The sequence below is a fragment of the Nerophis ophidion genome, linkage group LG16, assembly GCF_033978795.1.
Source record: "Nerophis ophidion isolate RoL-2023_Sa linkage group LG16, RoL_Noph_v1.0, whole genome shotgun sequence".
NCBI classification, from domain to species: domain Eukaryota; kingdom Metazoa; phylum Chordata; class Actinopteri; order Syngnathiformes; family Syngnathidae; genus Nerophis; species Nerophis ophidion.
This window is the reverse complement of record NC_084626.1, coordinates 39030965-39044699: the sequence shown is the minus strand read 5'-3', so window position 1 is coordinate 39044699 and position 13735 is coordinate 39030965. Positions and strand designations below refer to the sequence as shown.

Genomic DNA, 13735 nt, shown 5'->3' with positions numbered 1-13735 from the left:
ATTGTGGACGCCGTCTTTGCTCCACAGTAAGTCTTTGCTGTCGTCCAGCATTCTGTATTTGTTTACTTTTGTAGCCAGTTCAGTTTTAGTTTGGTTCTGCATAGCCTTCCCTAAGCTCCAATGCCTTTTCTTAGGGGCACCCACCTTTTGTTTATTTTGGGTTTAACAATTAGAAACCTTTTTACCTGCATGCTGCCTCCCGCTGTTTACGACATCTACAATTAGCTACCGGCTGCCACCTATTGATATGGAAGAGCTCTAGACAGCACCGACACTCAACAACAACACATCATTCGCAGACTATAATTACTGGTTTGCAAAAAATATTTTTAACCCAAATAGGTGAAATTAGACAGTCTCCCACGGGACACCAGACTGTATCTCACGGCACACTAGTGTGCCGCGGTACAGTGGTTGAAAAACACTGGTCTACTGATTGATTAATCATTTATAGAGCACTTCTTTTTTTTTTTAAGTGCACCGACTTAAAATAAATAGAAAATAGTGCATGTGTCAAATGTACATCTTACCACAGCAGGATAAAATACTACATTAGCAATTACAGTATATCGTAAAAAAGTGTGATAGATATTGCATAAAAATAATAACAACACACACACACATACATTGTCGCTAGCACTGTGGTGCACCTAGAGTTTGAAATCACAAAACTCTTTAACTTTTAAGAGTCACTGGAAAAAAAAATGTAATCCACTTTACCTTGATGGTGTATCTTCTTTTGCGTGAAGCAGGAGTGGGGAGGTGGGAGGCAGTGTCGACGACGCTGTGGATACTTCTTGAATGTTTCCAACCTTATATTGTTTGTCTATCCCATTCTTTGAACTCATATTGAGCTTGCAAAACTTAAAAAAAAAACAGCTAAAGAACATTTAAAAACACACAAAGTAGCAATTAGCAAAGTAGCAATTAGCAAAGTAGCAATTAGCAAAGCTGCTAACGACAGCACTGCTCTGCTGACTGAATGAAAATTGATCAGCCTGCCCACACTGCATGTGCTGCCTGCTACAAGATGGCTGCCCTGCAGGCACACAATGGGTCGATGAAATGTTAGTACACGGACAAGGTTGTGCAACAAAGCATATTTTTATTAGGTCTAAGATTCATTCATAATTTAAAAAGTTAGTCAAAAGAGGGCTTTTTACATTGATGGATGTCATTGTTTCATAGTTAACTCATGTTTACACTTCAGTTCACAATGGTGGCTCTCACAGTTTATAAACATATTACAATGGCGAAAGGTATTTCTGTAATTCTCTTCTCAAATGTACTAAAGTACCGCATTTTCTGGACTATAAAGTTCCCTGATATTTAAGCCACGGCTACTAAATAAATATAAAAACTATTATTATAATAGCCCTACCGGAGTATAAGCTGCAGTTATATACATTTTGTTGTTACATGAGTTATTTACATATTTTTGTAAATGTTTATTAATACACCTTAATTGTTTTCAAACGGTCTCTGTAACACAACAGTAAAACAGCTGATCAAACAAAACAGAAGTCATCGACATGGACCCTTACCTGTGGAAGCTAGCTCTCCGATCAGCTAAACAGACTAAATAACTCGTGAGGTTTTGATGAGATTACTGAAGAATTTGTGAAATCTGAAACAATAAAAAATAATACCATAGTAAGTTAATAATACTAACACAGACACTGTTAGTGTTAGCATAGTAGTTAATGTTAACAACGCTCGCTTGGTAGTATTACGATAGCACGTACAAATAAATTGTAAATGAAAAGACCACGACAGACACAACACATGGAAGGGTTTAGTAAATATGAATAGTTTTAGCTATATTGTAAAACTTACATTGTTTGGAGTAAATTAAGAAATCATATGTAGAGAAACGCTATGGAAGATTGGAAGACGGAACTTTACTTGTACTTCCGGTTTAAAGCACTGAACAGAAGGAAATTCTGTGGGCGTTCACTAGTCCAAAAGATGGTGCCATACCACAAACAATAACACAGCGTGTCAATGTATTTGCATGTGTTTTATGAAAACTATTTGCATTATGGCTTTTAGCAAAGAAAATCCATAAATCAGTTGCACCGTTTTACAAACACCATTTCCATACGAGTTGGGAAATTGTGTTAGATGTAAATATATACGGAATACAATGATTTGCAAATCTTTTTCAACCCATATTCAGTTAAATATGCCACAAAGACAACATATTTCATGTTTAGACTGATATTTATTTATTTTTGCCAATAATCATTAACTTTAAAATTTGATGCCAGCAACACGTGAAAACGAAGTTGATAAAGGTGGCAATAAATACTGATAAAGTTGAGGAATGCTCATCAAACCCTTATTTGGAACATCCCACAGGTGTGCAGGCTAATTGGGAACAGATGGGTGCCATGATTGGGTATAAAAGCAGCTTCCATGAAATGCTAAGTAATTCACAAGAAAGGATGGGGCGAGGTACACCCCTTTGTCCACAACTGCGTGAGCAAATAATCAAACAGTTTAAGAACAACGTTTCTCAAAGTTCAATTGCAAGAAATTTAGGGATTTCAACATCTACTGTCCATAATATCATCAAAAGGTTCAGAGAATCTGGAGAAGTCACTCCAGGTAAGCGGCATGGCCGGAAACCAACATTGAATGACCGTGACCTTCGATCCCTCAGACGGCACTGTATCAAAAACCGACATCAATCTCTAAAGGATATCACCACATGGGCTCAGGAACACTTCAGAAAACCACTGTCACTAAATACAGTTTGTCGTTACATCTGTAAGTGCAAGTTAAAGCTCTACTATGCAAAGAGAAAGCCATTTATCAACAACATCCAGAAACGCCGCCGGCTTCTCTGGGCCCGAGATCCTCTAAGATGGACTGATGAAAAGTGAAAAAATGTTCTGTGGTCTGACGAGTCCACATTTCAAATTGTTTTTGGAAATATTCGACATCGTGTCATTCGGACCAAAAGGGAAGCGAACCATCCAGACTGTTATCGACGCAAAGTTTAAAAGCCAGCATCTGTGATGGCATGGGGGTGCATTAGTTAGGCATGGGTACTGTAACTTACACATATGTGAAGGCACCAATAATGCTGAAAGTTACATACAGGTTTTGGAACAACATATGCTGCCATCTAAGCGCCGTCTTTTTCATGGACGCCCCTGTTTATTTCAGCAAGACAATGCCAAGCCACATTCAGCACGTATTACAACAGCGTGGCTTTGTAAAAAAAAAAAAAGGTGTGGGTACTTTCCTGGCCCACCTGCTTTCCAGACCAAGTCACCCATCGAAAATGTGTGGCGCATTATGAAGCGTAAAATACGACAGCGGAGACCCCGGACTGTTGAACGACTGAAGCTTTTCATAAAACAAGAATGGGAAAGAATTCCACCTTCAAAGCTTCAACAATTAGTTTCCTCAGTTCCCAAACGTTTATTGAGTGTTGTTTAAAGAAAAGATGATGTAACACAGTGGTGGACATGCCCTTTCCCAACTACTTTGGCACTTGTTGCAGCCATGAAATTCTAAGTTAATTATTATTTGCAAAAAAAATAAAGTTTATGAGTTTGAACATCAAATATCTTGTCTTTGTAGTGCATTCAATTGAATATGGGTTGAAAAGGATTTGCAAATCATTGTATTCTGTTTATATTTACATCTAACACAATTTCCCAACTCATATGGAAACGGGGTTTGTATTTAGGATTTTTGTCCCAAAATGTAAGTCTCACTTCATGTTTGTTGGGTTACCATGTGTCTGACCTCTTCCCATTGTGTGTCACAGCTGCTGACGCAATGCAACAGTCGCTTGGTGGAATGTTTCAGCGCTCACAAAGACTGCAACAAGGAGAAGAACCGCAACTCCTCAGTGGTCCCATGTGAGTGTCGTGTTGAAAGAAGCTGCCATGAATAAACATGAAAGCATACATGATTAAAGACAATGCACAGTCCAAAATTAGAATATTCTTTGCATAATCCCACAAGTTCATCCTTTCTATGGGGGAAATGGAGGTTGTGGTTGCTATGGCAACGGTGAGGAGCGGCAAGAAAATGTGTGTTATCAGCCAGCATGATTACGGCGGCCGCCTCCTGACTCGAGTGTTGTTGTTCTATTTTGCCTCTGCAGCCGAGCGAGCGAGAGTCGGACTCACGACTTTGCCTGGGATGAAAGGAACCGATTACATCAACGCGTCATACATCATGGTGCGCTCTCACCACGCCTCCACCGCCGTGCTGTCACTGGCACTGACCGCACACCGCTTTGTCTCCTCAGGGATACTACAGGAGCAATGAGTTTATCATTACCCAGCATCCTTTGCCACACACCACCACTGACTTCTGGAGGATGATTTGGGATCATAACGCACAAATTATTGTCATGTTGCCAGACAACCAGGGCCTGGTGAGCACTTTGCAAGACTTGTGTATTTTATCTACTGTCAAATCTGCAATCTTTGCTTTGGATTTTTCAAGTTTTCAAATTTGAGAAATACCGTATTTCCTTGAATTGCCGCAGGGCATATATATATATATAGTATGCGCCTGCCTTGAATTACTGCCGGGTCAAACTCGCTTCGCAAAAATATTAGCGCATGCTTAGTATTACCGCCTGGTCAAACTCGTGACGTCACAAGTGATACTTCCCCTGTCATCATTTTCAAACTGGAGGAGGCTGATTTCAATACCGGTAATTTGAAATCGCATAAATAAATGATAAATGGGTTGTACTTGTATAGCGCTTTTCTACCTTCAAGGTACTCAAAGCGCTTTGACACTACTTCCACATTTACCCATTCACACACACATTCACACACTGATGGAGGGAGCTGCCATGCAAGGCGCTAACCAGCACCCATCAGGAGCAAGGGTGAAGTGTCTTGCTCAGGACACAACGGACGTGACAATGTAGGTTCTAGGTGGGGATTGAACCAGGGACCCTCGGGTTGCGCACGGCTACTCTCCCACTGCGCCACGCCGTCCCACAGAAACGAAAGAAGATTAAGAGCTATTCAGTAGATTTAAGGCCCAAGCTTACATCACACTCAAATTTTTACTAATAATAATAATAATAATGGATTAGATTTATATCGCGCTTTTCTATTGTTAGATACTCAAAGCGCTCACAGTGAAGTGGGAACCCATCATTCATTCACACCTAGTGGTGGTATGCCTTTGGTAAGTGCCGGAGTGAGAAGCGGATTTAAGATAATTACCGCATGCTTACTTTTACCGCATGCCTTTGGTAAGCGCAGGAGTGAGAAGAGGTTTTAAATTAATTAGCACCCAATTAGCAATTCAAGGAAATAAGGTAATCGCTTTTCTCCAATTATTACACAATTTATGGTATTTCAAAAATGTTATTGTTGTCAAATGTGTAGTGTTTATTAGGGGTGTCAAATTATGGATTTTCAAATTAATCGCAATTAATATTTTTCACGATTCTTAATTAAAAAATAAATGTATTTAAAAAAAATATACATTTACATTTAGTCAAGGTTTCTGTGGTTTATCTGTTACACAATATTCAATACCAGGGTAGATCGGAATATATGTTAGGTCAGCAAAAAACACAGAGGTTATGTCATCCCACAAGCCTGTTTTGCAGGTTCCCGTTCATAAAATCCCCTGACGTGCAGGAAAACCTGTGAAAGAGGCTTGTAGGGATAATATAGCCTCTTGTGTGTTTTCTTGACCTAACATATATACCGTATTTCCTTGAATTGCCGCCGGGGCGCTAATGAATTTAAAACCTCTTCTCACTCCTGCGCTTACCAAAGGCATGCGGTAAAAGTAAGCATGTGCTAGTTATTTTAAAACCTCTTCTCAGTCCTGCACTTACCAAAGGCATGCAGTAAAAAATTGAGTGTGATGTAAGCTTGGACCTTAAATCCTACTGAATAGCTCTTAATCGTCTTCCCTTTATGCGATTTCAAATTACCGGTATTGAAATCAGCCTCTCCCAGTTTGAAAATGATGACAGGGGAAGTGTCACTCATGATGTCACGAGTTTGACCAGGCGGTAATAATAAGCATGCGCTAATTATTTTGCGAAGCGAGTTTGACCCGGCAGTAATTCAAGGCAGGCGCATACTATATGCCCTGCGGCAATTCAAGGGAATACGGTAACTTTTTCAATCTCTCCTTTGCAGCCACTCAGACAAATAATATTGTTGATGTAGATGATATTATCTGCTGTACAGATTTATTTCAGAAAAGAGAGATGTTGGATATTTCTCTCGTTGCCTTATTTGTATTTGACTTTATTAAATGTTTCGGTAGGACTTTAAAAAAGAAAACCAGTTTTTCTTTTAAGTAATATAAAATCACAGCTGTTTATCTATTTTATGAAGGAATCATAGAACTGACACCCATTGTTAATAAAAAAAAAAAAAAGTATTGATCTTGAATCCAGAATTGTTTTGAACCGAGAATTGAATCTGACTGGATCCATTAGCCCCAAGAATCCAATCGAATCGTGTGGTGCCCAAAGATTCACCGACCCTTGTGTTTATTGTTGTAAGACACACATATGTTTGTCAGATAATGAGCAGAAGGGTGAAAGGGTTCTTAAAGAAAAAGAACAAAAGACATTTGCCTGCAGGCGGAGGATGAGTTTGTGTACTGGCCGAGTCGAGAAGAAGCCATGAACTGCATCGCCTTCACCGTCACGCTCATCAGCAAGGACAGACTTTGTCTCTCCAACGAGGAGCAGATCATCATCCACGACTTCATCCTGGAAGCCACGCAGGTACGAGACAAACCCCATCCACACCCCCCCCCCCACCACCACTGCCCGGCTGCCTGTCTCTTGATGTCACTTCCTGTGTGTATCAGGACGACTATGTGCTGGAGGTGCGACACTTCCAGTGCCCCAAGTGGCCCAACCCTGACGCTCCTCTCAGCAGCGCCTTCGAGCTCATCAAGGTCATCAAGGAGGAGGCCATGACGCGAGACGGCCCCACCATCGTACACGACGAGTATGTCGCTGCTACTTCATTACTCCATATTTCTACAAAACCAGGGCAGTTGACACGTTGTGTAAATCATTAAAAAAAAACAGAATACATTGATTTGCTAATCCTTTTCGACCTATATTTAATTGAATAGACTGCAAAGACAAGATACTTAACTTTCGAACTGGTAAACTTTGTCATTATTTTGCATTTATTAGCTCATTTGGAATTAATGCCTGCAGCATGTTTCAAAAAAGCTGGAAAAAAAGACAGAAAAGTTGAGGAACGCTCATCAAACACTTATTTGGAAAATCCCGCAGGTGAACAGGCTAATTGGGAACAGGTGGGTGCCATGATTGGGTATAAAAGCAGCTTCCATGAAATGCTCAGTCATTCACAAACAAGGATGGGGCGAGGGTCACCACTGTGTGAACATTTCTCAACGAGCTATTTCACTATCTAGAGAAATCACTGCATAAAAGCGGCAAGGAAGAAAACCAACATTGAATGCCCGTGACATCAGGGGGTATTGCATCAAAAAACGACATCAGTGTGTAAAGGATAGCACCACATGGGCTCAGGAACCCTTCAGAAACCACTGTCAGTAACTACAGTTCGACGCTACATCTGTAAGTGCAAATTAAAACTCTAGTATGCAAAGCGAAAGCTATTGATCAACAACACCCAGAAACTCCGCCAGCTTCGTTGGGCCCCAGCTCGTCTAGGATTGACTGATTCTAAGTGTAAAAGTGTTCTGTGGTCTGACGAGACCACATTTTAAATTGTTTTTGGAAACTGTGGACAATGTGTCCTCCCGACCAAAGAGGAAAAGAACCATACACATTGTTCTAGGCGCAAAGTTAAAAATTGAGCATCTCTGATGGTATGGGGGTGTATTGGAGCAACCTATGTTTCCATCCAAGCAACATGTTTTTCATGGACGCCCCTGCTTATTTCAGCAAGACAATGCCAAGCCACATTCTGCATGTGTAACAACAGCGTGGCTTCGTAGTAAAAGAGTGCGGGTTTTAGACTGGCCTGCCTGTAGTCTAGACCTGTCTTCCATTGAAAATTTGTGGCGCAATATGAAGCCTAGAATAGTAAGAATGTTGAACAACTTTAAGGCCTACTGAAATGAGATTTTCTTATTCAAACGGGGATAGCAGGACCATTCTATGTGTCATACTTGATCAGTTCGCGATATTGCCATATTTATGCTGAAAGGATTTAGTAGAGAACATCGACGATAAAATTCGCAACTTTTGGTCGCTAATAAGAAAGCGTTGCCTGTGCCGGAAGTAGCAGACGATGTGCACGTGACGTCACCGGTGTGAGGGCTCCTCACATCCTCACATTGATTATAATGTGAGCCACCAGCAGTAAGAGCAATTTGGACCGAGAAAGCGACAATTTCCCCATTAATTTGAGCAAGGGTGAAAGATTCGTGGATGAGGAAAGTTAGAGTGAAGCACAAAAAAAAACAAAAATAGGCGACGGCTCCAGGCGGCGGCAGTGGGAGAGTTTCAGATTTAATTAGACACATTTTCTAGGATAATTCAGGAAAATCCCTTATCTGTTTATTGTGTTAACAGTATTTTAGTGAGATTATAGATAGATAGATAGATAGATAGATAGATAGATAGTACTTTATTGATTCCTTCAGGAGAGTTCCTTCAGCAAAATTAAAACTGAAGTCATACCTAAAAGTCAGACGGCTGCGGTAAACGCCAGTGTCTTTGAGAGAAACCAATGGAGGAGCCAAGATCACTGCTGCCTTTTTGAGCTGCAGGATGAGGTCGCGTAATCCACTCAAGTCTCCGGTAAGAGCAATTTTCCCATCCAAAAACTTGTTGGTTGACGTAGAGAAACATGTTTGCTTGACCGCTCTGTGTTACAGCTTCACAACAAACAAAGAAACACCGGCTGTGTTTCGGTGCTAAAGGCAGCTGCAATACACCGCTTTCCACCAACAGCATTCTTTTTTGACATCTCCATTATTAATTGAACAAATTGCAAAAGATTCAGCAACACAGATGTCCAAAATACTGTTTAATTGTGCGATGAAAAGAGACGACTTTTAGCCGTAAGTGGTGCTGGGCTAATATGTCCCCTCCAACCAATAACGTCACAGATACGCATCATCATTCCGCGACGTTTTCAACAAGAAACTCCGCGGGAAATTCAAAATTGTAATTTAGTAAACTAAAAAGGCCGTATTGGCATGTGTTGCAATGTTAATATTTCATCATCGATATATAAACTAGCAGACTGCGTGGTGGGTAGTAGTGGGTTTCAGTAGGCCTTTAAGCTGTACAACAAGCAAGAATGGGAAAGAATTCCACATGAAAAGCTCAAAAATGTGGTCCCCTCAGTTCCCAAACGTTTACTGAGTGTTGTTAAAAGGAAAGGCCATGTAACACAGTGGTAAACATGGCACTGTGCCAACTTTTTTGCAATGTGTTGCTGCCATTAAATTCTAAGTTAATGTTTATTTGCAAAAAAAAAAAAAAGTTACTGTTCGAACATTAAATATCTTGTCTTTGCAGTCTATTCAATAGAATATAAGTTGAAAAGGATTTGTAAATCATTGTATTCTGTTTTTATTTACAATTTACACAACGTGCCAACTTAACTGGTTTTGGGTTTTGTATTTCCTCTCACAAATGCACACTTGTTGCAGGTATGGAGCTGTTTCAGCAGGTAAGCTGTGTGCCCTCACCTCGCTGTCTCAGCAGCTGGAGAACGAGGGTGTGGTCGACATCTACCAGGTGGCCAAGATGATCAACCTCATGAGGCCCGGGGTCTTCACTGACATTGTAAGATTTATAGTACTGCTAGTAATACTACATGTAATACTAACAACTAGTCTTTACTGACATTCTAAGACTATAGTACAGCTAATAATACTATGTCTTATACTACTTACAATACTGACAAGGAGTACATATACTCGTCTTGACCAACATTGTAAGATGTATACTACTAATAATAATGTACATGTAATATATATAATACTAACAAGTAGTACATGTACTAGTCTTCACCTACATCGTAAGACCGATAGTTCCGCTTATAATACTTTGTGTAATACTACATGTAATAATATGTATAATACTAACAAGTAGCACAAATACTAGAGTCTTCACCAAAATGTTAAGACCAGTAGTACTACTAATAATACTACAGATACAGTGGGGCAAAAAAGTATTTAGTAAGCCACCGATTGTGCAAGTTCTCCCACTTAAAATGATGACAGAGGTCTGTAATTTTCATCATAGGTACACTTCAACTGTGAGAGACAGAATGTGGAAAAACAATCCAGGAATTCACATTGTAGGAATTTTAAATAGTTTATTTGTCAATTATGGTGGAAAATAAGTATTTGGTCAACCATTCAAAGCTCTCACTGATGGAAGGAGGTTTTGACTCAAAATCTCACGATACATGGCCCCATTCATTCTTTCCTTAACACGGATCAATCCTCCTGTCCCCTTAGCAGAAAAACATGGATACATGAATGATACAGCAGAGGATTGGGAGAATGTCATGTGGTCAGATGAAACCAAAATAGAACTTTTTGGTATAAACTCAACTCATCGTGTTCGGATGAAGAAGAATACTGAGTTGCATCCCAAGAACACCACACCTACTGTGAAGCATGGGGGTGGAAACATCATGCTTTGGGGCCAGCGGGCGACTCATCTGGTCCTTACGGGCGACCTGATGCCCGCGGGCACCGGGTTGGTGACCCCTGCTGTAGACATTCACCCCGCAGCAAACAATGCAGCACAAACAATAACACATCTTTTCAGTGTATGTTGAAAACCATTAGTTGAAATCTAAATATTATGGGGGAAAAAAAGCAGGTTATAGTCCAGGATTTTTAAAAACAATATCAGAATCAGAAGTACTTTATTAATCAAATATTATAATAACATTGATAATAATTGAATGTAATATGAATGTGTACAATGCAGTAAGATGATACAGTAATAATAATAATGATGTGTTGCAGGAGGAGTATCAGTACCTTTACAAAGCCATGCTGAGCCTGGTGGCTAACGGCGAGTGCGGCCCGATGCACACGGACTCTAACCTGATGGCGGCAATGGAGTGCGAGCCGGCAGAGAGTTTGGAGTCGCTGGTTTGACGACTTTCTGACTTTTCTCTGCCCCTCAAATCCTCCTCGAGGCCTTTTTTGCCAGACGATTGATTCAAGGACTTTTTATACGGACATTTTTGGATATTTATGTTTTCATCATTTGTGGCGAAGGAAGAAAACTTCTCCACTTTGCACTCCTTTAACGGACCTTCGTCTTGGAGGCACGAAGGTCAGGAACGTGAACCATTCCAAAGTCACCTGCTTTTGTTGCCATGGAAACGCCACATCCAACGTGAACTTGCTTTTTACAGGGATTTCTATTGTTATACTGTTTTTGTAATATATATCTATATCTATATCTCTATGATATCCCAACTATCCAAACACGTTGCCTACAGTACGTGTGATAATTATTATTATTATTATTATTATTACAACAGTATGTGTGGACAGGCTGTGTTTCGTGCTGTGGGCTTGGATCCCGATCGCACTGCTTTCCTTTTATTTTGAAAGGGAACTCATGAATTTTCAAAAACTCACTTTCTTTTATTCTACCATAATAAAAGAACATTGCTAAAAAGTGCATGAAGATGTTGTACTTTTAAAATGCTTTGAGGTCAGCGCTCAAATTGGCCCTTTTTTTTTTTAAACATTCCCAGTGGATTAATTGTGTTTTGTCTCCAGTGGAACCGACAAGTTTTTGAGACTTTGGTCAACAGTGAATCTCACCAGTGAGCATCTTGTTTCTTCTAAAAGGACCTCTTTTTCTTCGCAAAGCATCATATAAGGCCGAGTTACACGTTTGTTTTGTTGTTTTGATTTTAGCATTGTTTGAATGTCATTAAAATGATCCTTTCACTTTGGCACTTTTGTTTGTTGCTCACTATTGTTGTCACTGTGGCTCGGCCTTCTTCAATACCGGCTTTATTTTGCTGCTTTTCTTTCTTATCGTTATTAGTAGTATTATTCACCGAAAGACCACTTTATTTATTTTATATTTTACATTTACTCACCAAAGATGTCTGTTCGCAACATACACTTTTGTTTTCGTCAATGTTTTTTCCACATGCTTGGCAAATACCTCGGCACAGTGATAATACTTTGAATTCATGGACGTTGTTTTTATCCAGCAAGCGGTGAGAAACACAACGATTACTTTTGTCAAGATGTACCTAATAAAGTGACAAGTTCATGAAAACTCCCACTTGGTTCGCCTGTGTTTGTGTCCTCAATGTGGTGGAAATATTAGGTCCACCTGCACAATCTAATAAAATCTTCCCTAAGATCCTTGACCTTTTTATTTCAACATAACTACGATTCAATGAATAAATATCCACTTTAAATATTCCATGCTAAGACCTGCAAGCAAACATGTTTTAATGGTTCAATTGAAGTGGTTAACATCTAATAAAATCAATTCACTGAAGCACATTTTGGTCCACTTTTAGTTCAGTTCACTTGTCTTCTGTGAACAAGAAAAAGTAGATCAACACTGCAAAAACAGAAATCTAAGTAAGATTAAATATCTCATATAAGCGTGATATTTGCTTATTTTTTGTCTGATAAGATCATTTTTCTCAATAAGCAGATTTTATGTTAGAGTATTTTACTTGTTTTAAGTGTGTTGGTCCTAAATTATCTCAGTAAGATATTACAACTTGTTGCTAAGATTTTATGACTTATATCAGGGGTCTGGAACCTTTTGGGCTGAGAGAGCCAAGAATCCGAATATTTTAAAATGTATTTCCGTAAGAGCCATATAATTTTTTTTTTTCAACACTGAACACACTTAAACGCGTGCATTTTAAGTAAGACCAACATTACTAGAGTATAATAGGTCTCTTATTCTTTGTAATAACATTGATATTCTAAAGCTAACTGTGGAGGGGGCGTGGCCTGCGGGCCTGCAGCAAAGCGAGGTGTGCCAGGACCGGCCTCGAAATCAGCAACAGGTGCGTAGATAACCCACCTGGGCCTTGTTATCTAATCACCTGTCGCTCTGTTATAAGCAGCAGCCAGGAGGAGAGAAAGGGTTGGACCTGGAGCCAGAGTGCGAGCGAGAACGAAAGAGAAAAAGACAATTGCTGGAAAGCAAATGAGAGACTTACTGAAAAATAAAAAAATATCGTAACCCTGAAACAGGCTTTCATGTCGGTGCTCAGTGGTCTGAAGAACCCCCAGGAGGGCAAGCCCTAAAAAAAATAATAATAAATAAAGTGCGGTAGAAAAAAGATGGATGGATTCAAATGCATGAGCATGTTTAATATTTTGAACGTTATTTTTCAACACTTTGATTAAAAGTGGAATTAGTCAACACTTATTGTGTTAGGCAGTGTTAGCTCAGATTTATCCGAGAGCCAGATGCAGTCATCAAAAGAGCCACATCTGGCTCTAGAGCCATATGTTCCCTACCCCTGACTTATATTGAGTAAAACATGCTTGTAACTAGAATATCAACTGTTGCCAAGCTGTGTCATCAACGCTAACAAGTATAAAACTGCTTTTTCAAAGTAATATGTTCTTGTTTCAAGCATGAAATAAAAAATCATGACTTTGACACAATTGTGTCTCATTATTAAAATAGAAGACAGACAAATGGACTTCACTGTTTTATTTTTAATGAAACAATCAAAAAAATATGTACTCATATAGAGTTTCCTCTGCATCCAAAATGCTTAAC

The 13735-nt window shown here is 39.5% G+C and overlaps 1 protein-coding gene across 1 annotated transcript in view; it reads left to right on the top strand.

The window, feature by feature from the left end:
* Window positions 1-12256, top strand: part of LOC133535390 (receptor-type tyrosine-protein phosphatase gamma-like) — a 470092-nt gene extending 457836 nt beyond the window's left edge. Inside the window, exons 23-29 of the mRNA XM_061875204.1 lie at window positions 3785-3878; window positions 4127-4203; window positions 4274-4402; window positions 6602-6748; window positions 6835-6977; window positions 9634-9769; window positions 10969-12256. Of these exons, the coding sequence (XP_061731188.1) occupies window positions 3785-3878; window positions 4127-4203; window positions 4274-4402; window positions 6602-6748; window positions 6835-6977; window positions 9634-9769; window positions 10969-11103 (861 nt within the window). The 3' untranslated portion in view covers window positions 11104-12256. The remainder of the gene's footprint in view (window positions 1-3784; window positions 3879-4126; window positions 4204-4273; window positions 4403-6601; window positions 6749-6834; window positions 6978-9633; window positions 9770-10968) is intronic.
* Window positions 12257-13735: the final 1479 nt, after the last annotated feature.